We start from the raw sequence: 26412 nt of genomic DNA on the forward strand, positions 1-26412 counted from the left end.
TTAACAGAGCGGCATCTGAAAGAAGGCAAGGTACACCATCAGGCTTGAGGTTTGACATAGAAAACTAGCATAAGGGTTTGCAGAAGGTGTCGGTGGAGGTGAGGAGATGAAGTTGAGACTTGCCTAGGAAATGAAAGAAGCAAGAAGCTGGTGGATTCTGGTTTTCCCTTTTTCCTGTCTTCCCTCATCCTCATATTTTGCCAGAACTTGAACAAGTGCTGGGAGTCATTGGAAAGATCTTGCAATGGCCACCTTCCTCTGTCTGCCTTTAACCTTATCTTTCTCCCCTCCATGTAGTTCAGAGATGCTGGGATTGGCAAGTGCTCAAGTCCTGGAATGGAAAGACAGGGCTTTTGCTTTCCTCTTCCCTCTCCCTGGGGCTGCTGCTCCTTTCTCCTTCCATTTCCCCACTGTAAGAGAAGACTGGGTTGTTGAGAAATGGGGCAGTAAGTGGGATGAGTAGGTGCAGGATAAAGAATGAGTGGTTTGGGGCAGAGTACTATTGACTGTCGAATATATAACATTGTGGAACAGGGAGAAAAAGAAGAATAAGAAACTCATCTATTGTAGCGAGGATTAAGAGAGCATCTGGGGGGCTTCCCTGGTGGCGCAGTGGTTGAGAGTCCGTCTGCCGATGCAGGGGACACGGGTTCGTGCCCCGGTCCGGGAAGATCCCACATGCCGCGGAGCGGCTGGGCCCGTGAGCCATGGCCGCTGAGCCTGCGCGTCCGGAGCCTGTGCTCCGCAACGGGAGAGGCCACGACAGTGAGAGGCCCGCGTACCGCAAAAAAAAAAAAAAAAAAAAAAGAGTATCTGGGCAGACCAGCTGAGACCCTACTTCCAGTGTAGGTTGTAAGTCGGTAAATGGTGAACACAGTGGCCTTTGGGAGAATGGAGGGACTAGTCTTCTTAATTCACTTTATTAATTTCTGTAGTCATTTAAGAATCTCCAAATAACTTGGTGTTGGTGTGTGAGAAAAGATTTCCTATAACCTAAAAACAAATTGTGAAAATAACCATTCTCCCATCACTTTGTTTTGCCTCCTTTAAGCCATTAGTTGGCAAAATACTTTAAACACACACACACACACACACACAATACAAAACTACCACGTGTTTCTGACTGTGGGTTGCATTCTCAAGAAAAATAGTACACAGACTCTTTCTATTACATAAATATTGTTGCAGTTAGAATCTGGCCCTCTGGATTATTACTAAGAAATGGTTGCTAAATACTGCAGCATTTGGCTCAAAACTCCAGTTTCTTTTTTTTTCGCTTGTATTTGATCTGTGCATTGGCTCTCTATAAAGTTCAGCATTTTGTAAAACAACTCTTTCATTAATTTGTGTGGATTTTAATGGAAGTGACCCAAATATTTTGTATTTTTTTCATCCTTGTCCTTTGTAGATGAGGAAGTAGAACAGAACAAAACAAAACAAAACAAAACTCAGTGACTATAATAGTAATTTTTCAGTTTTTCTAAACATATGCTAATATTCTTCCAAGTATTGTTTATGTAATTTTTAGTCATCCCTTAAGAAGAAAATTAAAAACATGTTTGTTTGTTTTTTTTTTTCAAGTACATAGACAGAATCTCTCATAATAAGTGTCTCCAGAGCTCATTTTTCCCCAATTAGGTATTTTAGTGTGATGGGGAAATACCCTAAAGATTTTTCTTGTTATTTTGGAAAAGGTTAAACTCTTCATTACTAAATCATTCTTTCCCTTGTTATCCTCATCTTAAGGGATACAATCCTTAAAGAATTGCGCCTTGTAAGTTTGAAACTTGCTTAACAATCACAAGGAAGAAGTCTCAAAACAAACAAAAGCAGGAGCCCTCCACCAATAATCATGTCTAGGATGACTATTTCAACAATTATCACTTGGCAACACAAAATACCTTTTTTTTTTCTTTTATGTAGAAGATTTGAGTTAATAATCTGGCACATCAGGTAGAGTATGCTGCCAATTCCTTTGGATAAATGTAGCTTCAGCCTTAAAGATATGGCAGAGATGATTCATTCACACCCTCAAGCAAAGTTGTCTATTACTGGCTGCCTTTTTTCTCTTGCCATGATAACTGGAGGGACAACTAATCCTATTAAAGAGAGAACGATACAAACCCTGTATGTGTGCGTGCGTGTGTGTTTGTGTTTATTTCTGCGAAAGATTTTTACAGAGCTCACCTCTAAACCGTAAACGTTTCTGAGTTTATGATTGTACACGGATAAACCAAATGTGAGTACAATAGTCTGTTACCATGGGAGGCGAGGCCTTGCAGACAGGTCACTCAGTAGAGGACCTCTTCAGCTATTCCCCCAGCCTGATCACTATGCTCTGACACTGTGCATTAGTGCTTGGTCTCCCTTTGGGAAGCAAGACAGGTGTGTTCCCTGTTCTAATGTAGCTTATGGCCAATGTGTAGATTTTGCCAAATCACTTACATTCCATGATAGAGTTTTTTGTTCTACAAAGTGAGATGTCTAAATGCAGAGTAGTGAACAAAACAGATGCACAGGGAGATGAGGCATGAGATGAGAGTGGTTTTAAATAGGGTGGTCTGAGAAAGCCACATTGAGGAAATGACGTTTGGAGAGGAAGCAGTCTCATGGATATTTGGAGAAAGAATTCAGGTACAGGGATCAGCAAGTTCGAAGGCTCTGAGGTGAGAGAATATAATTATGTTCAGGCCAGCAGCAACAAGGCCCGCTTGTCTAGAGGAAAGGCAGAAAATGGGGGAGTCACAGCAGATGGGGACAGAAAGGGAACTGGGGCTCAACCCTGAAAATGTCTTTCTAGGCCATTTATAAGGACTTTGGCTTTTACTCAAAGTTAGAGAGTTTTGCACAGAAGAGTGATGTGGTTTATGTTTCAAACTGATCACAACTGCTGTAGTGGGAATAGAATTTGTAGAGAAGAGATTATGTGGTTTTCCTTTTTGCTTTCTGTATTTTATTCCTAAGAAATCTGTTTTCTGCATAATCATATTTCTCCAAAAAGAAAATACATAATTGCATGTTTGCTGTTAGGTAATAGAAGTTGGCCTAAACCCCGTAAAGCTCATATTCACTTTAAAAATATCCAGGAAAATTTTAGTATGTGTATTAAATGATGGGTTGTTGTGTAATTGATAGTTGATATTCTCTAGGTAATTTTTAAATTTATTTATATTTTTAGCCTTGGGGCTCTATTTTACGGAATTGGAATTTCTTAGCTGTAACACATCCGGGTTACATGGCATTTCTCACGTATGATGAAGTAAAAGCACGGCTACAGAAATACAGCACTAAACCCGGAAGGTAAGACTTTTCTCAGTAATATTATGTGATGTATGTAAAGATGAAAAGTCCTCTGTGGTTCATTCCTAAGTAAATCAGTAACACCCATGGGGATGAGGGGAGGGAAATGCTAATAGACCAAAACAGTGCTTCTTAATTCAGTTCTTCAAATTGGGACATTATGCTTGTTCTGAAATTTAGTGTTCATAAAGTGAAAGAGGATATGGTAGTATGTAATTTGATGAATTTAGAGAGTAAGTCTCAGAGTTTCAAACTGGAGTAGGATATTAGCATATTAACTGTCTTCATGACACATGTTTATGTATAAAATTAGATGTGTATATTTAAATACTTGAATATTGTGCTAATGACAAAATAAATCAGTTGCATGTTCATTATTTTAGGGTATTTTTTTCAAGACATTCAATTTGGTTCTATGATAATCAGATAATTACATATAAATACATATTAATGCATGTAAGTACATATAAGTATACATATACATGCATGATAAACACATGTAAGTACATAGACATATAAGCCCATTGTTAACAATCCAAACCAGTTTCATGTCCTTGAGAACGTCTTCCATAAGACCTCATGCTTGATGTTGAAATTGAGTGAAACTCAGAGCTTGGCTGTGTGATCAGCCCCTCTGGCTTTGACCGAGAGAGCACACCTTATTAATGGCAAATCTGGGCGGGAGAAAGTCTGTCTGTCTCCTGGTGCAGGCATTTTCCCCACATGCGGTCTAGAAATGCACCAGGCACATAGTAGACATTTGTGCTGTGGCAGGCAGTGTGCTGGGTGCAATGGTAATGACAGTGGAGATCTGCCCTCCTTCACTCTCAAGTTTTAGTAGGAGACACCATCCCAGTGTTTGTGAGTGCACCGACTTTCATATAGGGGTCATTTCATTTTAGGAATGCATTTGGTGTTTTTTTTAAATCTACCTTTTTCTTCTAATATTGTTTTATTTGATTTGTAGTGCAAATGTCATTTGTCCTTTAGCAAAGTCTTTTCGAGTACAGTCCATTATTGATGATTCCTTTCTTCTCTGCCATAATGAAAAATTTCCACCTTTTTTATTTTTAAGAATGTATATGGTATATTAGAAGGAGGTAATGGGTACAGAAAACAGTGTGGCTCCTGTGGAGTCGTTGGTTTAGACTGAGAGCTGGTTCTCATTGTGACCACATGAGCAGGCCAGATATTGTGCACATTGACAGTGGCTTAGGTGAGTCATTTGTTTCATTCAGGGATCTCTCATAACCATATTTTCCATAACTTTTACACCCTTGACTGGCATCAAAGTATCTTCTTGCTTCTGGAGTATGATTTGAAAGGTGTAATATGGTTGGAATCACGGAATCATGCAAATTTAACACAGAAGTCATTTGGGAAATTATCTTGTCCAATTCTAAATTAATAAAGTAACTGAGTCCTTTTTGTGTTCTCTTGTTCAAGATCATGGAGATAATTAATGACAGTGTTGGAAGCAAAAGCCAGGTCTCATTGCTATTGGAATAGTTCTCTTGATAGTACCCTCTGAAAGGATGTTTTCCTTTCCTTCCCTTCTTGCCCTGTAACAATGATTTCTTCTAAGTTTTAGGTAGTTAAAGATGAAATGATTAGACTGTGGTAAACTGTTACAGGTAAGGTGTGATGGGGTGTTTAGGAAAATTCAGTGAACAAATCAAATGATTTTGACAAATATTTGCTGGATATGTGTTTAAGTGGTCCTTTTTCTTGGAAAGTGGTTCATCTCTTTGGCTTCATGGTAAAGAAAATAGGTGGGTCTATTACAAGGACATTTGAGTTCTTCAGGATGTACTTTATTTGGGATCCAGCTGACAGTCATAATAAGTCTGTGTGGAATTACTTTGTGTGATTACGATTAAGGATCCTAATAAGGGACAGGTTGATATTTATTTTCTGGCTTTCTAGGAGAATATGTTTTTAGAGTTTCTTGAAAAGTCCTTTCCAAAATTTCCAAAACCAATATGAAGTTCTTAATATTTAAAAATCATAACTTCTGGGTCTTCCCTGGTGGCACAGTGGTTAAGAATCCTCCCACCAGTGCAGGGGACACGGGTTCGATCCCTGGTCTGGGAAGATCCCACATGCCGCGGAGCAACTAAGCCCGTGCACCACAACTACTGAGCCCGCGTGCCACAACTACTGAAGCCCGTGTGCCTAGAACCCGTGCTCTGCAACAAGAGAAGCCACTGCAATGAGAAGCCTGTGCACCACAACAAAGAGTAGCCCCCGCTCGTCTCAACTAGAGAAATCCCACACGCAGCAACAAAGACCCAAAGCAGCCAAAAATAAATAAAATAACTAAATTTATTTTTTAAAAATTACAACTTCTTCCTTTCTTTAAAAACCCAGTTTTCTTCAAAGATGAAACCACTTAAATGGAATTATTATCATTGCTTCTTTTACAGATCAATAAATGGAGAAGGAAAATGGTATAAAAATAAGTTTGAAGATAGGAATTCTAAATGATTCTGTTTATTCTTTCACTTAAGAAAAATCTAACAGATTGTTTAGTAGTAGTTAGCTTACATTTTGAATGTGATAAAACGTAATTTTCTTATGTTTCACAGCTACATTTTCCGGTTAAGCTGCACTAGGTTGGGACAGTGGGCCATCGGCTATGTGACAGGGGATGGAAATATCTTACAGACCATACCACACAACAAGCCCTTATTTCAAGCCCTGATTGACGGCAGCAGGGAAGGATTGTAAGTATGAGACTTGGGAGTTGGGGGTGCTTATTATTCACAGATGTGGAAGACAGAGACCGCTTTGCGATGGAGGGAATGGATAGTGAGGCTGATGTTCAGGCTGGTTTTTATTTCAAGACTAAGAAATGGATGTTCCTTAGTTTTTATTGTTCATCTCTTAAAATAGTCATTTTAAGGTAACCTAATTATTTGATATATTTTTTTCTAGCATGGTCTAAACAGTCTTCGGGTCTCAATATTGTCTTACAAATATTAGAAGTATACAGTTGTATATGTACAGTTGGAGAACGGACTCAGTGGAATGATTATTTGATTGTTCCCTACCTAGCTCTGCTCCTGTGCTCCCAAATTGCACTCCCAGTCAGTGTAGGGCCTCTGAATCCTGTTGGGATCATGAGCAGATTCTGACAGGCTCTGTTTTGGGGCCATTGGTGAAGTTGCAAAGGGTTCTCCTGTTTATGGGGTTGCTGCAGACAGCTCACAAAAGCAACCCCCCAAAGAGCCATCCATCAGCTCTTCTCTCTCAGAAAAATACAACTGGTTATTAAATGGGCCTGGGACTTTATTTCCATGGGGAGCACCGTGCTGATATGTCTCTGAAACGTGTATTCCTTCTCTCCGCCTTCCTCCCTCTGTTGCTCCCTCTCTTTCGTCCTTTTTGTTCTTTGTTTTTTTGTGTGTTATTGTTGTCTTTTTAAAGTGAAGTATAGTTGATGTACAATATTATATAAGTTACAGGTGTACAGTATGGTGATTCACAATTTTTAAAGGTTATACTCCATTTATAGTTCCTATAAAATATTGGCTATATTACCTGTGCTGTACAATGTATCCTTGTAGCTTATTTTATACCTCTCACTCCCCTCCCCCTATATTGCACCTCCCCCCTTCCCTCTCCCCATTGGTAACCACTAGATTGCTCTCTGTATTGGGAGTCTGTTTCTTTTTTGTTACATTCACTAGTTTGTTGTATTTTTTAGATTCCACCTATAGTTGCTATCATTGAATTTAAGTGTATAACGTAGCAAATAAATTCCAACATCAAATTACAATGAGTTTTTGTATCTTTCACAGGAAAAGAACTTATTAACTAAAGGTAGTTTAAAATTAGATGTAAAACGGTATATATTGGGATAATTCTTTAAAATAATTGACTCCTACTCCCTCATGTAACCCTTAAATTGCTAGTTCTACTTTTTATTTTCATTGGTAATGCCACATTTTCTTTTTCTTCTTCTTATCCTTTTCTCATCCCTTCCCTTCCCTTCCCTTCATGTCTCCCTTCTTTTACTCACATCAATAAAAAATCCATATTCCAGAATTGTATGTTAATAGCTAAGTTCAGTTGATCTTAAGCTGTTTTTTTTTTTAAATTTAGAAATAGATAAATGCTCCTTTGTTTTTTAGGTTAAGATTGCCTTTCTTCTCCGTACATAAAATTTAGACAATCTGATAGGTCCCTTCATAGTAAATATGTCTTTCATTCATTTTAGTCATATGCCATTCCCTTCACCCTTTTGTGGTATTTTCAGTGTCACCTCCATCTCACTGACTTTTCTTGTCCTTTGCCTTGCTGAGTAACCCAGAGACATATGTGCTCCTACTTGCTGCGGCATGGACTGTGATAGAAGCCTAGCAAGAGAAAGTCCACCAGAAAGAGCAAATAGTTTAAGTTTTCCAATAGCAAAAAGTTTTACTTTTCCAAAGTAATTGCAAAAACAGAAAGAAGAAAATGTGATGAGATCTATGTGAAGAGATAAAAGTTGTGAATTTTCAAGAAATAATTACATAAGAATTGTATGGCAAACTGGTACCAAATGTCTATTTCTCTCTCTTTTTTTAAATTATCATACATTTGCTATTCTGTCATTTATACCTTACCTCTGGTGCATCAAAGATTCATATGTGTAGCTTTCTATTCACTATGATAAGAGGATTTTTGTTTTGAAGAAAATGTGCTTCAGAGTTTTAATTTATAAAAAAGAGGTTATGAGTGGGTACATCTGTAAATGGAGTAATTTTGATATAGCTTTTTTTTTTTAAACATCTTTATTGGAGTATAATTGCTTTACAATGTTGTGTTAGTTTCTTCTGTATAACAAAGTGAATCAGCTGTACGTATACATGTATCCCCATATCTCCTCCCTCTTGTGTCTCCCTCCCACCCTCCCTATCCCACCCGTCTAAGTGGTCACAAAGCACCCACCGAGGTGATCTCTTTGTGTGCTATGTGGCTGCTTCCCACTAGCTATCTATTTTATATTTGGTAGTGTGTATATGTCAGTGCCACTCTGTTACGTCGTCCCAGCTTACCCTTCCCCCTCCCCATGTCCTCAAGTCCATCTCTACATCTGCGTCTTTATTCCTGTCCTGCCCCTAGGTTCTTTAGAACCATTTTTTTCTTTAGATTCCATATATATATATGTTAGCATATGGTGTTTGTTTTTCTCTTTATGACTTACTTCACTCTGTATGACAGACTCTAGGTCCATCCACCTCACTACAAATAATTGAATTTCATTTCTTTTTATGGCTGAGTAATAATATTCCATTGTATATATGTGTCACATCTTCTTTATCCATTCATCTGTCGATGGACACCTAGGTTGTTTCCATGTCCTGGCTATTGTAAATAGTGCTGCAATGGACATTGTGGTACATGACTCTTTTTGAATTACAGTTTTCTCAGGGTATATGCCCAGTAGTGGGATTGCTGGGTAATATGGTAGTTCTACTTTTAGTTTTTTAAGCAACCTCCATAGTGTTCTCCATAGCCGTATCAATTTACGTTCCCACCAGCAGTGCAAGAGGGTTCCCTTTTCTCCACGCCCTCTCCAGCATTTATTGTTTGTAGATTTTTTGATGATGGCCATTCTGACTGGTGTGAGGTGATACCTCATTGTAGTTTTGATTTGCATTTCTCTAACGATTAGTGATATAGCTTATTTATATTGTTATAATGCTTTACATCTATTTTTCAAAAGTCAATAAAAATTAACAGATTATAATATCATAATCAGTAGTCTAGCCTCCAAACTCCTGTGCAAATTAGCTGTTAATATTTACACACACACACAACACACACACATCTTCAGAGGGGTTTAGCTGGTTGAATTTGAAATTTAATGATAGATTACATTAAAATCTGATCAGATTAGGTTTTAGATTAGATTAAAATGTTAGCATTTTAATTAGATAGGTTTTTTGTTTGTTTGCTTTTTTTCCTTAAGATGAGTAAAAACACAGGATATCATCTGGTCCAACTATCAGGGTCAGCTCTCTTTTCCGTATAGTTAATCTGATATTGTAGGACATAGGTGATAAAGAAGTTTACTTTGATAACTAGCCAAGATTCCTTATTCCTTCACTGCCATTGGAAAGGGCTCGTCAGTAGCACCCCAGTGTACTGGGGACAGTAATCACTGAAATGCTCCTTATACATTAAATAGAATCATTTAACCTTTCCTCTAGCAACCTTATTGTCATTTTGTAATCTTTCATTTCTGAATTGTTCCTAGAATTCTACGTTTTTGAAGTGCGATGAACAAAATATATAATAATATTTAAAACTGGCCATTTTAGGGTATAAAAAAAGAGAGTTACCAACTTTTGCTTATCACTCATTTAATATTTGTAGAATTGTATCCCAACCCTATGACATTCTAAATTTGTATCATAGTCAGATGTAGTCAACTCCTTTTCCTAAATCTTTTTTTTTTTAAATTAATTTATTTATTTTTGCTGTGTTTGGTCTTCGTTTCTGTGCCGAGGGCTTTCTCTAGTTGCGGCAAGCGGGGGCCACTCTTCATCGCGGTGCACGGGTCTCTCACTGTCCCGGCCTCTCTTGTTGCGGAGCACAGGCTCCGGACGCGCAGGCTCAGTAGTTGTGGCTCACGGGCCCAGTCGCTCCGCGGCATGTGGGATCGTCCCGGACCGGGGCATGAACCCGTGTCCCCTGCATTGGCAGGCAGACTTTCAACCACTGCGCCACCAGGGAAGCCCCCCTTTCCCTAAATCTTAAAAACAAAAACCAACACTCACTGATATGCTCCTTACCATGTGAGAATGATCTATCCTCTCGGTTCATTTTTTCCTGGTTTACTTGGGTAATTTAAAATACTTACTAACATTCTTATAGACTCTTTATTTAAGGATAAATAGTTTTTGTTACTTCACAGAATAGTTTTAGTATAGTTTTGCCCTTTAAAATATTCACCACTGTAGTATTGTGTTCTTAATTTTTCATTCAAAAATCTAGAACAGAAAGGTAGTAAACAAATCAACTGTAACTTAATGAATTGATGAAATCCAGCAGTAATATTACTGCTTTCTTAATCTAAAATACGTGTCTACCAACACAATAAACTTCATTTTTTAATGAATTTCTGAATGAGTAAAAGCTGGTTTAGTACAGCAAGACAGCACTATAACTTTTAGTTCTTATTTTAATTCTCTCTAATAATGGAACCTTATGTTTATAAACCATTCTGTTTGTAGCTTGATTTGAAGTAAATGAAACATGGAATTGTAACATTTTAAAATTTCTCCAGTAAATTTGTATGTGTGTGTGCACGTGTGTATATGTGTCAGGATAAGTGGAAGGTGAAACAGAAAGAAAGAGGATGGTAAACTGGAGAAAGAAAACACCACAGAAGTGTTTGAATAACTTTTGTGGGAAAATTGTGGGCTTTAATTCTATTTTTCTTTCCTTGTGGTACTAAGCATTGTGTAAAATGATACAGTTAATGTTAACTGTGCTTCAGATGAAAGATGTAATAATTGCAAATAGGTGTATATTCAAAGAATTTTGGAATAGAATATGAGTAACCAGGAAAATAAGTTTTTAACTTACCTATACATATAGTAAAGGTATTTAATTGAAAATGATTGCTTAATGGCTGAGTCCATATTCATTGTATTTTTCCTTTATTAAAAAGATTCCTAGATTTTAAATGTCCTAAAAATAACTTGTAGTATTATGGAAACAGTGATAGAATAAGTTCTTGATGTAAGTTACATAAAAAGGAAACATCCAAATGTCTGTTTGAGTATAGAAGAATCTGATTAAATAACTTTAAATGCAATTAAGACTTGTATGTTTATGTTAATAAAATTTCTGTTTATAACCCAGCTATCTTTATCCTGATGGGAGGAGTTATAATCCTGATTTAACTGGATTATGTGAACCTACACCCCATGATCATATAAAAGTTACACAGGTAAGGACAATTTCTGGAGAGATATTTATAATTAATAAGTATCTCCAAAAAAAAAAAGTACCTATGATGCCTTTGACATAAATAAGATTCTCATACTATAGGTAAAATCATGTGCAGTATTTAATGCAAAAGATATTTAAGGAATTTTAAGAGTGTTTGAAAAGAAATTACATTACTTTCTGCATTTTTTGGATAAAAGTTTCTGCTTTTAATATTCTTGCTTCCAATATAATATTGGCATTTATATGGGGAGATAGATAAATAAATCCATAGGTAGGTAGATGGATATGAAGGGAGAGCTATAATTTTAGAAGACTCCAAGGAAGATTAGGTTAATTATATGCATTAGTTTTTAGAGTCAAATGAGTAATTGAAGCCTATTGTAGACAATAATTATATTCTTATAAATCCATTGTTGGCAGCCTCATAGATTATGAGTGGGAGTCTAACTTGGTAAAGCCTTTCTTGAGGGTGATATTCAGTAATTATCAAAATCTAAAGATCTTTGACTCTAGATTCCATATACATATCACTTGCATATACACATGAAGATCTATACACCAGGACGTTTACTTTAGCATTTTTCATAAAAATGAAATATTAAAAAAACCAAAATATTCAATCATAGGTTAAATACCATTGTATACTCATACTGCATATACCATAAAGTCTTTAACAGGAGGAAGGTAGCTCTGCGTACTCACATGGGAACTTCTGCATCTTATGTGAAAAAGTTATGTAAAGCTTAATTATGTAACATTTTATTTTGTAAAATTATATTACTTAAGTTCAATTTTGTAAATAATAAAAAATTAGCATATATGAACATATGAATGTGCTTTTAAAGAATAAAAATAGAAAAACAACAATCTGGCAACAGTCTTTAACTGAGAGAGAACTTGAATATTTTATTTTACATGTAGTTAAGTTTAAAAATTTTTATAATTTAGATATTTTGTGCTTTGTATAATAATAAGACTGTAATAAAAAGAAATTATACATTTTGGGGAAGACAACATACGTTTTCATTTTATTTCTGATTCTCCAGATTTCAGTCTCAGTGGTCTTGATATTATTATGTGAAACACACTTCCTGACATGGGTACTGTGTGTGGGCAGTTTTTAAAATTGAATATATGAAAGCTATTTTAAAAATTATTTAGTGATTCCCTGTTTTCTAATATATGTAAAAAGACACGAGACAATTCCTCATTATAAATCCATTGTTTAAAAATTGTTTTTTTTTAATTGTTTAAAAATTCATATTCAGGAGTAGCATCATTCTCTTAAATTACTCATAAATATTTGATTAGCTTACATCTTAGGTTGTACTGAATTCTGCAGCTGTGATTTTAGCCTATTTTAATTTTTTTATAATTATAAATTGGTCCTTTGGATTTCATAACCAATATAGATACTTGTCTATTATTTTAGGGATTTCAGTGATATATGATTTATTTTGGATTACTTTAGACTTCTTTTCCATCTTGATCCATTCTCTTGTCTTTTTCCTTAATTTATTTTAAGATTATTAATATAGTCACACATACATATATCATGGTAGACACAATTTATATGTGAATGTGTGGGTATATGTGTGTATGTGTATCTTTGTATGTGTTTATATTTTTTTTCTCGAGATTGTAAGATCTTTCATTAGGTTAGGGATTAAATATTGTCATTTATTCACCCTATCCAGGGCCGTGTATGTAGTAGGTACTTACTAGACTAAAACATTGCCTATTTAAACAAATTTTTATTTCTATATTTCCTTTTCTTTGTATCCCTGTTAAATAACATTATTTTTTCATACTTTTTAAATTCTTACCAATATGTTTGTATCTTCTTTGTGACATAGATCTTTTCATTATTTGAAGACTGAGAGTTACTGTGCGAAAAGCTTCTAAACTAGTAAATCAAGAGAATAGATGTTGAATAAAACAATTTTTGTTGCCGAAATGATGAGATTTCTTGATGGTGTTAGACTGGGAAAAGAGTATGTGAATTAGAGATTTATTATAGAATTTGAAGAAAATAATTTAAACTTACTGACCCTCAGTTTTATTTGTTTTTTTAAAATTCAGTGTATCTTTATTATACTTTGGAGATTATATGACATAATAAATGTGGACGACAGTACCTAGCATGCAGAAAGGCCTTGGCAAATGCTGCTTAACTTCCATTCTGGAATTTCTGCAGATAGCTATCTAAGAAATAAAATTAATGGTCAGCCATATTGCAATTTGACATTAAAATTAGATGAGTATGTGGCATTTACAAAGAAAATAAAGTTATTTATTATTGCCTTTTAAAACCATAAGTTGTGTCTCTTAAATCACTCTGTTGATGCAGGTACCTTCCTAAAGGAACAGTACAAAATGTTAAATAATCCAAAGTATTCAAAAAGCTTATGCAATTGCTGATAAAATCTGTTTAATTTTGTAGACCAAATTGTGATGACCAATTTAAAACATGTCTTAAATGGCAACATGATCTGACAGGATCAAGTGTGAGGAATTTACTGTAAGTCATTGTATTGAAGAAAATTCAGTATTATCACTTCATACTAAAAATACATTAACATTGCCTTTTTTCTCCCCCAAATTCCAGGAACAATATGAATTATATTGTGAAATGGGTTCCACTTTTCAGCTCTGTAAAATTTGTGCTGAGAACGACAAAGATGTCAAGATTGAGCCTTGTGGGCATTTGATGTGTACCTCTTGCCTTACAGCCTGGCAGGTATAATCAAGATTTAATTAGCAACGTTGATGTCTTCCTTATATTCCCTGTGACTATTTCTCTTTTCAGTTTTCTTCACCTTACCGATTCAGGAAGTAATACTGATAAGTGCTTTGTTTGAATGGTTGTTAGAAAAAAATCTCATGTTTGAATCTTTCCTTTATATGATTTGATTTCTTTTTGTTTTTATGTTTCCTTTGCATGTATAACTTAATTTTATTATATTAATCGTAAGGAGTTCTACTTCTGTAACACTGTTGATTTCAGAATGTAACTTATCAGTGTTACCAACTAACCATATTTATATTATTTATCATAGGTCAGATTCTATTTACAGTAGGTCAGATTCTCAAGCAATAAACCCTAGTAGATAAATCTTATGTTGTTGTTTCAACACCTCTCTTCTCCTGAGAAGGTGTGGCTCCTGTCTCACATATGTCTACAGTTGCTCTGTAAGGCTAAAATAGAATCAGACAGAAAAAGTTTCCCAAATACCTTTAGTTCCCACAGAAACAGGCACTAAATTTTCCAATTTACAGAAGCAGAATTTAAGGTGAGCTGCCTTCCACTCAGTAGGCATTCAATAAATATAAATTGATTTGAGGTTTTAAATTAAGACCTAGGGAGTAATTTGGTTTCCCCAAGGGCTTATTTTTTTAAAAATATTTCTTTATCTGTAATAAAGTTTGGAGATTTAAAAATAGATCTTTGGGCAGATTTCTAGTTTTGAGTATTTAGAGGATTCACAGAATATTTTGCTCAAGTCATTTTTAAATTGCTCTGTTTAACACAGTCAGTATTGAAGTCAGTATTGCTGATTGGGTTTAGAAAACAAATAATTAAAATTTCAAACCTTTTAAAAAATGTTCAGTTGAGTGTATCATCGGTATCCCTACCATATTCCTGAACCTTCCCTCCAACCCAGAACCTGTGCATTGCCTGAGGAAGGATGGCTTCAAAGGATCACAAAGGGGCAGTGCAGACTCATAGGAGCGTTGATGTTTGTTGAGCTCATTACTTGATATTAAAATATTAATGATTTTCACATTTTCACAGTCTTATAAAGAGGGCCTCTTTTTTCCTTTGGGGACATTTTAAAAATGGATGAAAAAAAGGGGAAGAACTAGGAAATGAATTACAATTGATTTACATTTTCAAAGCCATTTCTGGACTCCCAGACATCTCTGCTACCTCGGTAAAAATTGCTCAACATCCCTACACTTCTCTCTTTCAATATGCATTTGGTTTATATTTTACCTGAGGTTTTCCTTGTTACCGTTGCCCTAATTTCCCTTTATCCCTTCTTGATGCTTGTGAATTTTATGTAGTACGGGGAGTTGTACTACACAAGTTGGAGGAAAAGGGATGCTAAATATGGCATCAGCAAACTCTAAACATAATCACATGATTGCTATTTAAGTTACGTTAGCAGTAATAGTACTACATACATAGCAGTGTCTTTTTATAAATGAGTTTCAATAAATTTAGTTACACCAGTAGAAGACAAAACTGTCAGTTTGCAAGTGGGTTTCAAATGTATCAGTAGAAAGTATTATAGAGATGTTATTGACTCAGTGCCTGGCTGACTGGGAGGGGATTACTTTAGGATGATTTGTTGTACCTGAAACCAATTAACTATTTCAGGGTTAAGTATTAAACTGATAGGGGCCAAATGTGTATGTCACCCCTTTAGATTGACTTATGTCCTCAGTGTGGTAGTATGGTTCTCACGGGTATGAAGAAACTAAAAGTTTGCTTTTCTCCCTAAAGAAAACCAGAATTTTAGGCTGGTACAAACTCCCAGTACTCTACCTCCATACATGGCCTGTGTATTTCAGCCCCTTCTCTGGGGGCCCCCAGCTTGGAGCATACAAATACATACATATTGCAGAACTTAGCATCTTCAACTTGAAACTTACCTAGCATTTGGAAGTTAAGAGGGTTAAAAGTCGGTAGCTCCCATTTGGTTGGCAGAACCTTTGATTAGTAAAGATTACTGTTTATAGTGTCATACAAAGTAGTTGTTTACCTTGTGGCTCAGGGTGAGTAAAAGAGTAGGGCTGAATGTAGAGCAAGGAGGTTTTACTTATTTTACTTTCTGTATACTTCTTAAAAGAAATTTATCTTTTAAAACTTTAGGGCCAGTGCTATATATTTAATTTAGTAATAAGTCTGTGAACTATTTGCAATAGGTATGTTATGTGCAAAACACACTGGAGTATTTCCCAGTTGTCATGGCTATGTTACTAACCCTTTGCCCTTTACATCACCACAGGTTTTCTATACATTACTCTGTAGTCTCCAAATGGTGCAGTTCTCTTGCCTGTAGCTAAACAATTCCTTGATTCTCTTCATGATTTTTCATGTTGATCTAATGGCCTTCTATTAAGATATGTCCAGTCATATTTGTAAATTAACATTTACAATTTCTTTCTTTCTCTTTTTTAGTCTGAAGTACAGTACTTCTTAGTTTTACTTTTAGAGATTGAGGAAGTGCATAAATTGCCAAGTGCTAAAAACTGTCTCTGAGTAAAATTTTAGGAGGAGCTGTCTGAAAAAGTAGTACTAAAGTAGTAGTTGACTAAGTTAAGTAGTAAAAAACTGACAAATTCAAAAGTGCTTAGAAGGTTGAAATAATCAAAATAAATCACACTCATGTCACTAGTGAATAATGTTATTATCCTAATGTAATCATAGAATTTTGCATATAAGTTAATGAAAAATATGCAAAGGCATTATTTCAGCATCTTTAAAATTCTTCTCACACAAGACAGTTCATGACCAGTAAATATTTTTCTGATACATCTTATATATGTCCCTGTAAGCTCTTACCTCCTTGTATTTGTATTATAAGCATTTACAATACATATTTACCTGTTTTTCCTCTAGGATGTGGATTGCTTTGCCTGTTTTAGAATTCCTCTCCCCTAGCATGCTACCTCCACGTTGGTAGTTACTCCGTAAATATCTATAGACCCGTGTGCTAGATAATGTAAAGGAAAGAGAAGAATAGGGCTAAGAGTACAACAAATAAAAAGACACTGATATTATAGATCAATTGTGAAAAGCCCTTGTAATGTCTCAGTTCTGTCCATTTCTCCTCTGCAAAGTATCAGTGGACTTTTCAAAGACCTTTTATCATGTTTAAGATCTGACAATGATTCCCAAGAATTTTAAACCTCAGATCCATTTGTTCCATTTAGTAGCTGCTGGGTGATTCCCTTCAACTTTTCACATTTTGGGTTTTTTGCACTTTTTTAATTCCTTGCAATATTACTGGCACTAACCTACAGGCAGGAAGACCAAGTTTCTATGTATTGCTTTTTTACACCGAGAAACATGCACAGTGATCCCTGATTCAAGTTTTCTCTACCCTGAAAAAAATTGTTGGGTCAGTGTTTGAGAATTTCTAAGTGATGTTCCATAGTCTCTACATCTCAATGGGATTTTAGTGGTTAAAGAAGCTTCAACTTTTGAACATTTCTACTTTTGGATAAACTGAATATGTCTACATTTTCATATAGATTTCACACTGTGCTGCCTCCTGTCAACCAACAGATCTGTTTTGGCAGTTTTCATATTTTTGTATGAACAGCAGTATTTGACAGTCATTTAAATACGTTATTGCAAAATGCCCCTGTTGTTTAATAAAAATAAGTCTTATGAAGTTATTAATCCTTTTAAAATACAGTTAACAAACACTAGCTATACTAAAAACCTCACATCGTAGCCCCAATGAGCTGCTCACTGGACTTAACCTAATTGATGGTCAGTATGAGGACAAAAAGAAACAAAATTATGGAACATTTCCATAGTTCTGCACTGTATTGTCAAACATTGTATCTAAGCTTGTAGATGTAATTGGAAATGTTATGTGAGTAGTAAGTCTCTGGATATGAGTACATGTAGTAATATGTGTCTTTTTTTTTCCACTTTTTCCTTATTCAAAATGGTAAAAAGCTAGAGTCTGTTTTCTATCTTTAAAGCCAGTGTTTTTGTTTTTATATGCTTGCTTGTTTTTTCTATCAGAGAAAAAATTAAGTTTTCAAACGTAATTGTGCACAAGGATAATTTGGTTTCCCTTAACTGGCTTGGTAGAAGCTGACATAGAATATTTCATCCATCAGGCTCCAAGATCTCAAATCCATTCGTTTTCATTTATTTAGCAAACATTCTTTAAGCAGCTTCTGTTTCCCAGGTTCTGTACTAAAGACACAGTCCCTACCCTCAAGAAGTTAAAATTAAATCTAAAAATTTTATCGAGGGGCATGGTACTAATAATCACTTGAAATGAATATCCTGTTATCTTTCAAATTTAATTATGGATGTGAGACATTTTTGTTACTTTCTACTACTTCGGTTGGGCATGCTGATATGAAAAGGATTTTAAAGGCTGCATGTCTGCCAAGAAGCTCTGATAAATCAGGTCCAATAGGAAATATTAAACCCTGACCATAAAATATTATGTGTTCAACCACTGTGCATTTTTAGCAAGTAATTCTTCACCAACTTTTCCTTCCATTTGATGCCCTACTTTGGTTTAATTGAAATTCATTGGAGACTTAAACTTTGTAATTAACAGAAACCCTAAGAAATGCACAGTAGAGGTGTCAGTTAGTTTTTATGGGCTGCAAGTGGTTACTCTTTAATTGCTGTCATAATGGCCCATTAGTCATGCCTCTGAAGAGGTGTCAGATACTTTTTTCTCCTTCTGAAACTGTTATTTAATAAATTGAACTGGCAAGTCTGAGTTTGCACAGAATACTAAGTAAACTGAGTAATCACCTCTCTAGAGGCATTCTTTGAAGTAGTATCACTCTGGGTTAGGCATTTCTTTTTTTTTTAATAATTTTTTTTATTTTTGGCTGCATTGGGTCTTCGTTGCTGCGCGTGGGCTTTCTTTAGTTGCGGCAAGTGGGGGCTACTCTTTGTTGCCGTGCACGGGCTTCTCATTGTGGTAGCTTCTCTTGTTGTGGAGCACGGGCTCTAGGTGCACGGGCTTCTGTAGTTGTGGCACGCGGGCTCAGTAGTTGTGGCGCATGGGCTTAGTTCCTCCATGGCATGTGGGATCTTACCGGACCAGGGCTAGAACCCATGTCCCCTGCATGGGCAGGCGGATTCTCAACCAGTGAGCCACCAGGGAAGTCTGGGTTCGGCATTTCTGTTCCATCCTTGGCCATGAAACTTGGAGAGTTTTCTTTCACTTCCACACTATTCCACGAATATTAACAAAACATGTTCTTCTTTACTTTGAACTCCTCCGTGTCTTCTTTTCTGTAATGACATATGCATCAGTGATATTGCAGGGTGATCACATAAGGTGTAAAGTAAGGAACTGTTTTTTGTTCTATTTTTCTTTCCAGGAATCTAGGAAATATCTTCTGAATACAGACTCTAAACTGTGTTCTTCAAATCTTCCTTCCAAAGTAAAAATGGATACACATATGCCAATTGGATATGCAGCCTTTGTTTGAATTATTGCCAAGGACTTTAATTCAATTAAAAGCAAAGTTAATTTTCCTCTGATTATTCCTCCTGCATATTTTTTCAAAATAATTTAAAGGAAAGATATTGGAGTATTCAAAATACTTCGCAAAAAGTCAGCAGATGAAAATTAATAAGCTCTGATTTTAATATGACATGTGATTAAAGAGATTTATAGGTGTACCATATTTAGAGAGCATGACTGGGGAAGAAATGTGTAACTGTCTAAGAGAGGTGAGAAGCCAGCTCAAAGAATCACATTCAAGGCACTAAGAAGTAATCTTAATATATCTGTTTTCAAAAGCAACCAGCCTTTAAATTTCTAGCCTCAGTGAGGCTTCATAACCTTAGTACTACAAATAAAAAAATATTTGCCTTTAAGAATGTTATAAATTAGTATTTGTCCTTGATTATATGTTATGTCTTTTTGTGTAAATGTGATAAAGTGTTGGAGCTCCTCTTTCACTTTGAGAGTCGTGTAAGGGCTATGGTATGTTTCCTCAGCTATCTTACTTCATTTTTTTGTTCTTGAGACTATTTTTGTAGTAATTATACCAACTGGAATTTAAGTAGCACTTTGGAAGGCTTTGAATTAATTTATCTCACTTTAAGATATCCCTTAAAATGTGCATTCTCTCATTATACCCTACAAAGAAGATGAAATGGCTTACCCAGTGTCACACAGCTGCAATTGGTGGGTATAGGATTCCATTCCAAGCTTCCAGATTCAGAATGTTTATGCTTCTTTCCTGATTCACTATTTTCATGGTCCTTCCAAATTAAAACCAGAAGAGTCTAGATTTGTCAATGTCATCTTCCTTTGCACACCATAAAAGAACACCAAAACCAAAGATCTCTCTCACTGTTACTTATTCTAAGATCACTATTAACTATCCTCATTCATTCTTTATAGCAAGAAGTTACTAAGTTTTTGTGGGATATATTGTGCTCTGAAAATGCTTAGTATGGACCCAAGCTACTCTCAGTATATGTATGTGTATATGTATCTATCTAGTTATTTATCTATAATTGTTTCATGTTTAGAAAAATAGATTTATGGTAACTTCAAATCTGTGTGAAGTATAGCAAGGTAATGTACATTAGAAGTTACTGCGATGGGAAACACACATATAGTAAAAATATACTCATGAAATGAGTATATGAGACTCATGAAGTCCTATGTATTCTCTAGGGCCCTCCATTTTTATTGTATTTGGGGGAAGGCATGAAATGATTGAACTTAAAGTGTGCCTTCAAGTAATTAATCATCTTGGGAACAAAAGAAATTGTACTATATATGATGTTTATCTTTTAAAAAATTAAAAGAGTATTTATTTAAGAGATAATATTGATCTGGACAACATTTAAACAGAAATACTATGGAAGGTGACTGATACATGATGATGATTATGATGATGATGATGAGATGATAGTGGCAATATTTATTTGGATTTTTACCTAGGGTGTTATTGGGGAATGGGAATTTTGGAGGGAACTTAAATTTTTTTTCTATTTCTCTGTCAATGTTAATTTGTTCTCAGGTTACCTAAAGTTATATTTAATATCATTAACTTGCAGTATTTATGGTTGCCAAATGAGTCTGAGTAGTTTTATCATGAGCATATTACATAGTTAAGTTTCAGATGGTGTAGAACTCACTGATAACTTCTGTCTCATTTGGTTTGGGAGGATTTATTTGAGGAAGTGAAGTCTACTGAGTGAATTAGAATGGATGGAGTCCAAGTACTTCCTCTTTCTCAGAATGTGAATATGTTGGGGACTAGAGAAGGAGTTATGTATTGGTCCTTCTTCTTCATTAACATATGTTCTGTGAGTTTGCATTAAGTGTATATTGACAGAAACATTATTTTAATTATTGAGGCACAATCCTGAAGAGTTAGGTATCTATCGAAGACATTCTTCATATGTGTTTAATCAACCATCTGACAGAAATGAGGGTGGAGTACCAAACAGCACCAAAATTTGAGATTCTGAGTACCAAATTTGACAATATGGTCAAACTTAATTTGCATATGACAGTAGTCAGTTTACAGAGAAAGTGGTGGGTGAAGTCATATTAGAGGAGGCATGTTGTGTGATCTATGTTTTCAAATCAAAATGGAAGTACATTGCAGCTGGATTTTGATCCTAGTAAGTAATGTAAACGCTCAACAAAGATAAAGCTTAACAGAAAATATATTTTGTGACATATACTCATAAAGCAGCTACTCTCATATCAGTAATTTGTATAGCATTAAACCTTAAGGTGGGAGAGATGGCGAAAAACCTAAATTCAGTTTTAGATGAACTGTCCCCAGTCTTTTTCTTGTACCATCAAGATGCTATTATTGCCTTTCGCCTCCTTCCCTTTCCAAACACAATCTCGTCAGTTACCCTTTATCAGGAAATAGATCACATAAACCAGAAGTCATCCTTAACCAAACAGCATGCAAACTGACCCTGGAGGTTCTAAGGAAGGCTTTGAAGGGGAATACAGTTGCTTATGCATTCTAGCCACTGTACTGAAAAGTAATATGACTTTAATTATTTAGATTGAATAGATTAATTGTAGTTATGATAACTGTATTATACTTAGGTCTTAAAAGATTTTCTGGTTTTTAGGTACACATACTAAAACGTTTACAGATGAATTTATGTAATGTGTAGGATGTACTTCAAAATTATCCAGGGGTGGAGGGAACAAGTAAACATATAGCTGAAACAAGATTGGGCGTGAATTGGGGGGGGGAGTGTGATGAATTGGGAGATTGGGATTGACATATATACACTAATATGTATAAAATGGATAACTAATAAGAACCTGCTGTGTAAAAAAATTAATAAAATTCAAAAAAAATTGGGTGTGAATTGATAATTGTTTAAGTGGGGAGATAGGTACATGCAGATTCATTACACTTTTTTCTCTGCTTTTGTTTATGTTTGAAAATTTATGCAATAATTAAAAAAAAAAGTATAAATGCATGAAGTGTCTACTTAGGGCCCAGAGTACAGCTTTCCATCCTTCATGCATTAAAGACACAGGGAACATCAGCTCTTTTATATTTTAATTTTTTACTTAGTGGCATTCAACTTACTTAAACTAAAGAAAAAAACTGTACACCCATTTCTCCCACCACCCACTCCCCCACCTCTGGCAACCACCAATCTGTTCTCTGTATCTGAACTTATTTTTGTTTTGAGTTAATTAATTTTTAGATTGCACATGTAAGAGAGATCATATGGTATCTGTCTTTCTCTGCCTTATTTCACTTACATAATGCCCTTGAGGTCCATCCATGTTGTGGCAAATGACAAGATTTCATTCTTTTTTATGGCTGAATAATATTCCATTGTATATATGTACCACAATTTTTTATCCATTTATCCACTGATGGACACTTAGGTTGTTTCCATATCTTGGCTACTGGAAACAATGCTTCAGTGAACATGGGGTGTGCATATATCTTTTCTAATTAGTGTTTTCATTTTCTTCAGGTAAATATCCAGAAGTGGAATTGCTGGATTGTATGGTAGTTCTTTTTAATTTTTTGAGGAACCTCCATACTGTTTTCCATACTGCCTGCACCAATTTACATATCCACCAACAGTATACAAGGGTTTTCTTTGTCCACATCCTCACCAACACTTGTTATTTCTAGTCTTTTTGATAATAGGCATTCTAATAGGTATGAGGTGATATTTCACTTTGGTTTTAATTCACATTTCCCTGATAATTAGTGATGTTGAACATCTTTTCATGTAACTTTGCCATATATATATCTTTGGAAAAATGTCTATTCAGATCTGTCCATTTTTAAATCAGATTGTTATTTTGTTTTTGTTTTTGTTTTTGCTGTTGAGTTGTCTGAGTTCTTTATATATTTTGGATATTGGCCTGTTATCAGGTCTATGATTTGGAAGTATTTTCTCCCCTTCAGCAGGTTGTCTTTTCATTTTGTTGATGGTTTCCTTTGTTATGCAGAAACTTTTTAGTTTGATATAATACCACTTGTTTATTTTTGCTTTTGTTGCTTTTGATTTTGGTGTCAGGTTCAAAAAATCTTGCCAAGACCTATGTCAAGGAGCTTACCGCCTATATTTTCTTCTAGAAATTTTATGGTTTCAGTTCTTACTTTCAAGTCTTTAATCCATTTTAAGCTAATGTTTGTGTATGGTGTAAGATAATGGTCCCGTTTATTTATTTATTTATTGCCATGTGGTTGTCTAATTTTCCCAACACCATTTATTGAAGAGACTGTCCTTTCCCTATTGTATATTCTTGGCTCCTTTGTTGTAAATTAATTGACCATATATCCTTGGGTTCATTTCTAGGCTCTCTATTCTGTTCCATTGATCTATGTGTCTCTTTTTATGCCAGTTCCATACTGTTTTAATTACTATAGCTTTGTATTGCTGGGCTTAGGGCCACGAATACCACTTTCCATTCTTCATGCATTAAAGATGCAGCGTACATTGGTTCTTTCTCATCTTGCTCTTATATATTAGAACTCTCTGTTTGAAATTATGTAGATCTGTAGGAAAATTCACTGCAGTCACACAGTATGGGTCTATTTTGACTTATAATAAGGGGATTTTACGTGGATGACAACCTATATTGAAAATGTACTTACATTTAATGTTCTTGTTATCAAAGATAGGAGAAAGGTTTAGCTTTCCTTAAATATTTGCTACTGTGTTAGAAAATATCAGTGTAAGATGGGAGAATTAAGTATCAGTTTTATCATCTGTAAAATGATGGAGCAAATAATTGAGTTGCCTTGAAGCTCACCAGACTTGAGCACACGTGGCAGTAAACATCAAAGGATTTTGTATTAGCCTGTCTGTATCTCTTCATACCACCTTAGTTCAACTATTTTACCATTCCAAGTTTCTTTCCCAAATTATGTAGCAGTAGATGAATAAGAAATTGTTGCAGTTTCTTTTCGTTAACCAATCCAGAAAGCATTTGTTTTTCTTTTTTTGACAATTTGTTTGGCAAAGGAGATGATCAGTTTGTTAATCAGAGTGATGCTTGGGAAAGAATAAACTACGTACCACAGAATCTGCCACAGAGTGTATGCTAAGTAATTGTCCAGTGAAAAGAGAGAGAGTGTTACTCCACCACTGATCAGAGTATCATTGGAGGGCAAGTAGATCACCACGTTCCCATGATACCAAGTGCATGGGACAATCTTAAGTACTGAATGGTTTCTTTAAAGATGTTAGCTCTTTTCATTCATAGTCTCATCTCTAAAAATGATGCTCTCATGCCATTTCTGCCTTAAAATGATCTTATAAGTTTTACAATTTTTTAAAATAACATACTAGTAAAGTCAGGGTATAATGGGGAAACAAAAATATGGTGGTGAATGTCATATACCATCTATCTCTAAAAGTCAGCATTATCTGCAGGGCAAGAAAACAGTCTTGTCCTGTTTCTCTCCCAACCGTGAATTCTTAATGTAGTTAGTTTTTGAGAAAGGGAATTGGGAGATTTTCAGAAAACTTCAGTAATTACCAGTAAGTGAATTTCTGGCCCAAAAGTATTTGCACAAATCTTTTTTGCAGTATCTAGTTTGAAAGCAAGATGAGGTGCAAAACTTGATATCTCACATAGTATCACATTCCATATGAGCTGTGTCAGGATGACAGGTTCTCAGGACAGATGATGATTTCTGAAAATAAACTTATTTTTTCCCACTGATTGCTTATAAATCAAGGCTTTAAAAGACCTAGGCGATTAAAATGGAAATATGTAGCCATAGTTATGTGCACAGGAACTTTTCCAGAATTGATTTTGAAATGGATGGTTCTAATTGATACTACTACTTTATTTATAATTAATTTTTATCAAAATGTCCTTTTTATAGAATGTTTAATTAGCACTGGTGCCTTTGGGTAAAGAGGGACATGATTCAATTTCCAGTTTTCTGCAAGACTCTAAAGTTTTGATACATTAAAATTGTAAATGAACATTCAGTAAAATAAAGTTAAGCTCCTAACTTTTTGATTTATCCTAAATCAACGGTTTTTGTAATGAAATTTTTCTTCAAAAATTTGAAATTTTAAATACTGAACATATATTTTGTTGGCTCCCTGTTCTACTCTACCACCTTCAAGGTAGATCTTCCTCCACCCCCACTGCCTACCTGAAAACCTATTTTTTGCAACTTCTTTTTATAGTAGAACTTTGGCCCCTCTCAGTAGTGTTTTATTTGAACAAAGACCAATCAGCGCAATTTTTGTGTTTGTTCAGGAGTCAGATGGCCAGGGCTGCCCCTTCTGTCGCTGCGAAATAAAAGGAACGGAGCCCATAATCGTGGACCCCTTTGATCCAAGAGATGAAGGTTCCAGGTGCTGTAGCATCATCGACCCCTTCGGAATGCCGATGCTGGACTTGGATGACGACGATGACCGGGAGGAGTCCTTGATGATGAATCGGTTGGCAAATGTTCGAAAGGTAAAACTAGAAAACATAGGATTTTTTCAGTTGTTGTGTGGATATGAAAAAGAAATGACGCTGTCACCAGTTGGGTATGACGGAGTGTGGGTTTGGAAAAGAAAGACTCTGGAATCAAAAGAAAGGTGAAGATATAAGTAATGTTGAAAGGCTGATGGAATCATAGGCTGAGAAAGAACTAGACTAATCAGAGAGAGATGGTGAGAGCTTTTGTATAGAGAAAAACATCATCTGAGACTGGCAATAGCACATCTGTGAAGAAAAATTTAAGAAAGAAAATTATTAAAATTAGAAGTGATGAAACTGATGAAAAATAGTCTTTGTTGAAGTCTAAAAGAAGTGTCTGATGGTTACTTTTCTTATCAGGAAAGCCAGCCTTCTGTTTGGCTAAAGAGGTCACATAAGATTTACCTTTATGAATTTACCATAGTCTGGGGTTTGCTTATCAATATTGCAGACTCAAAAAATTAACTTTGTC

General features: G+C 35.3%; 1 protein-coding gene across 5 annotated transcripts in view; it reads left to right on the forward strand.

Annotated features, from left to right (window-relative positions):
• The window catches only part of CBLB (Cbl proto-oncogene B), a 209397-nt gene that overhangs the window by 113877 nt on the left and 69108 nt on the right, over positions 1 to 26412 (forward strand). For all 5 annotated transcript variants that reach the window (XM_082626006.1, XM_082626002.1, XM_082626005.1 and 2 more), the window contains 5 exons: positions 3179 to 3300; positions 5889 to 6026; positions 11161 to 11248; positions 13859 to 13990; positions 25731 to 25934. In XM_082626006.1, coding sequence (XP_082482132.1) covers positions 3179 to 3300; positions 5889 to 6026; positions 11161 to 11248; positions 13859 to 13990; positions 25731 to 25934 — 684 coding nt within the window. The remainder of the gene's footprint in view (positions 1 to 3178; positions 3301 to 5888; positions 6027 to 11160; positions 11249 to 13858; positions 13991 to 25730; positions 25935 to 26412) is intronic.

The sequence above is a fragment of the Mesoplodon mirus genome, assembly GCF_964341445.2.
Source record: "Mesoplodon mirus genome assembly, chromosome: 6".
NCBI lineage: Eukaryota > Metazoa > Chordata > Mammalia > Artiodactyla > Ziphiidae > Mesoplodon > Mesoplodon mirus.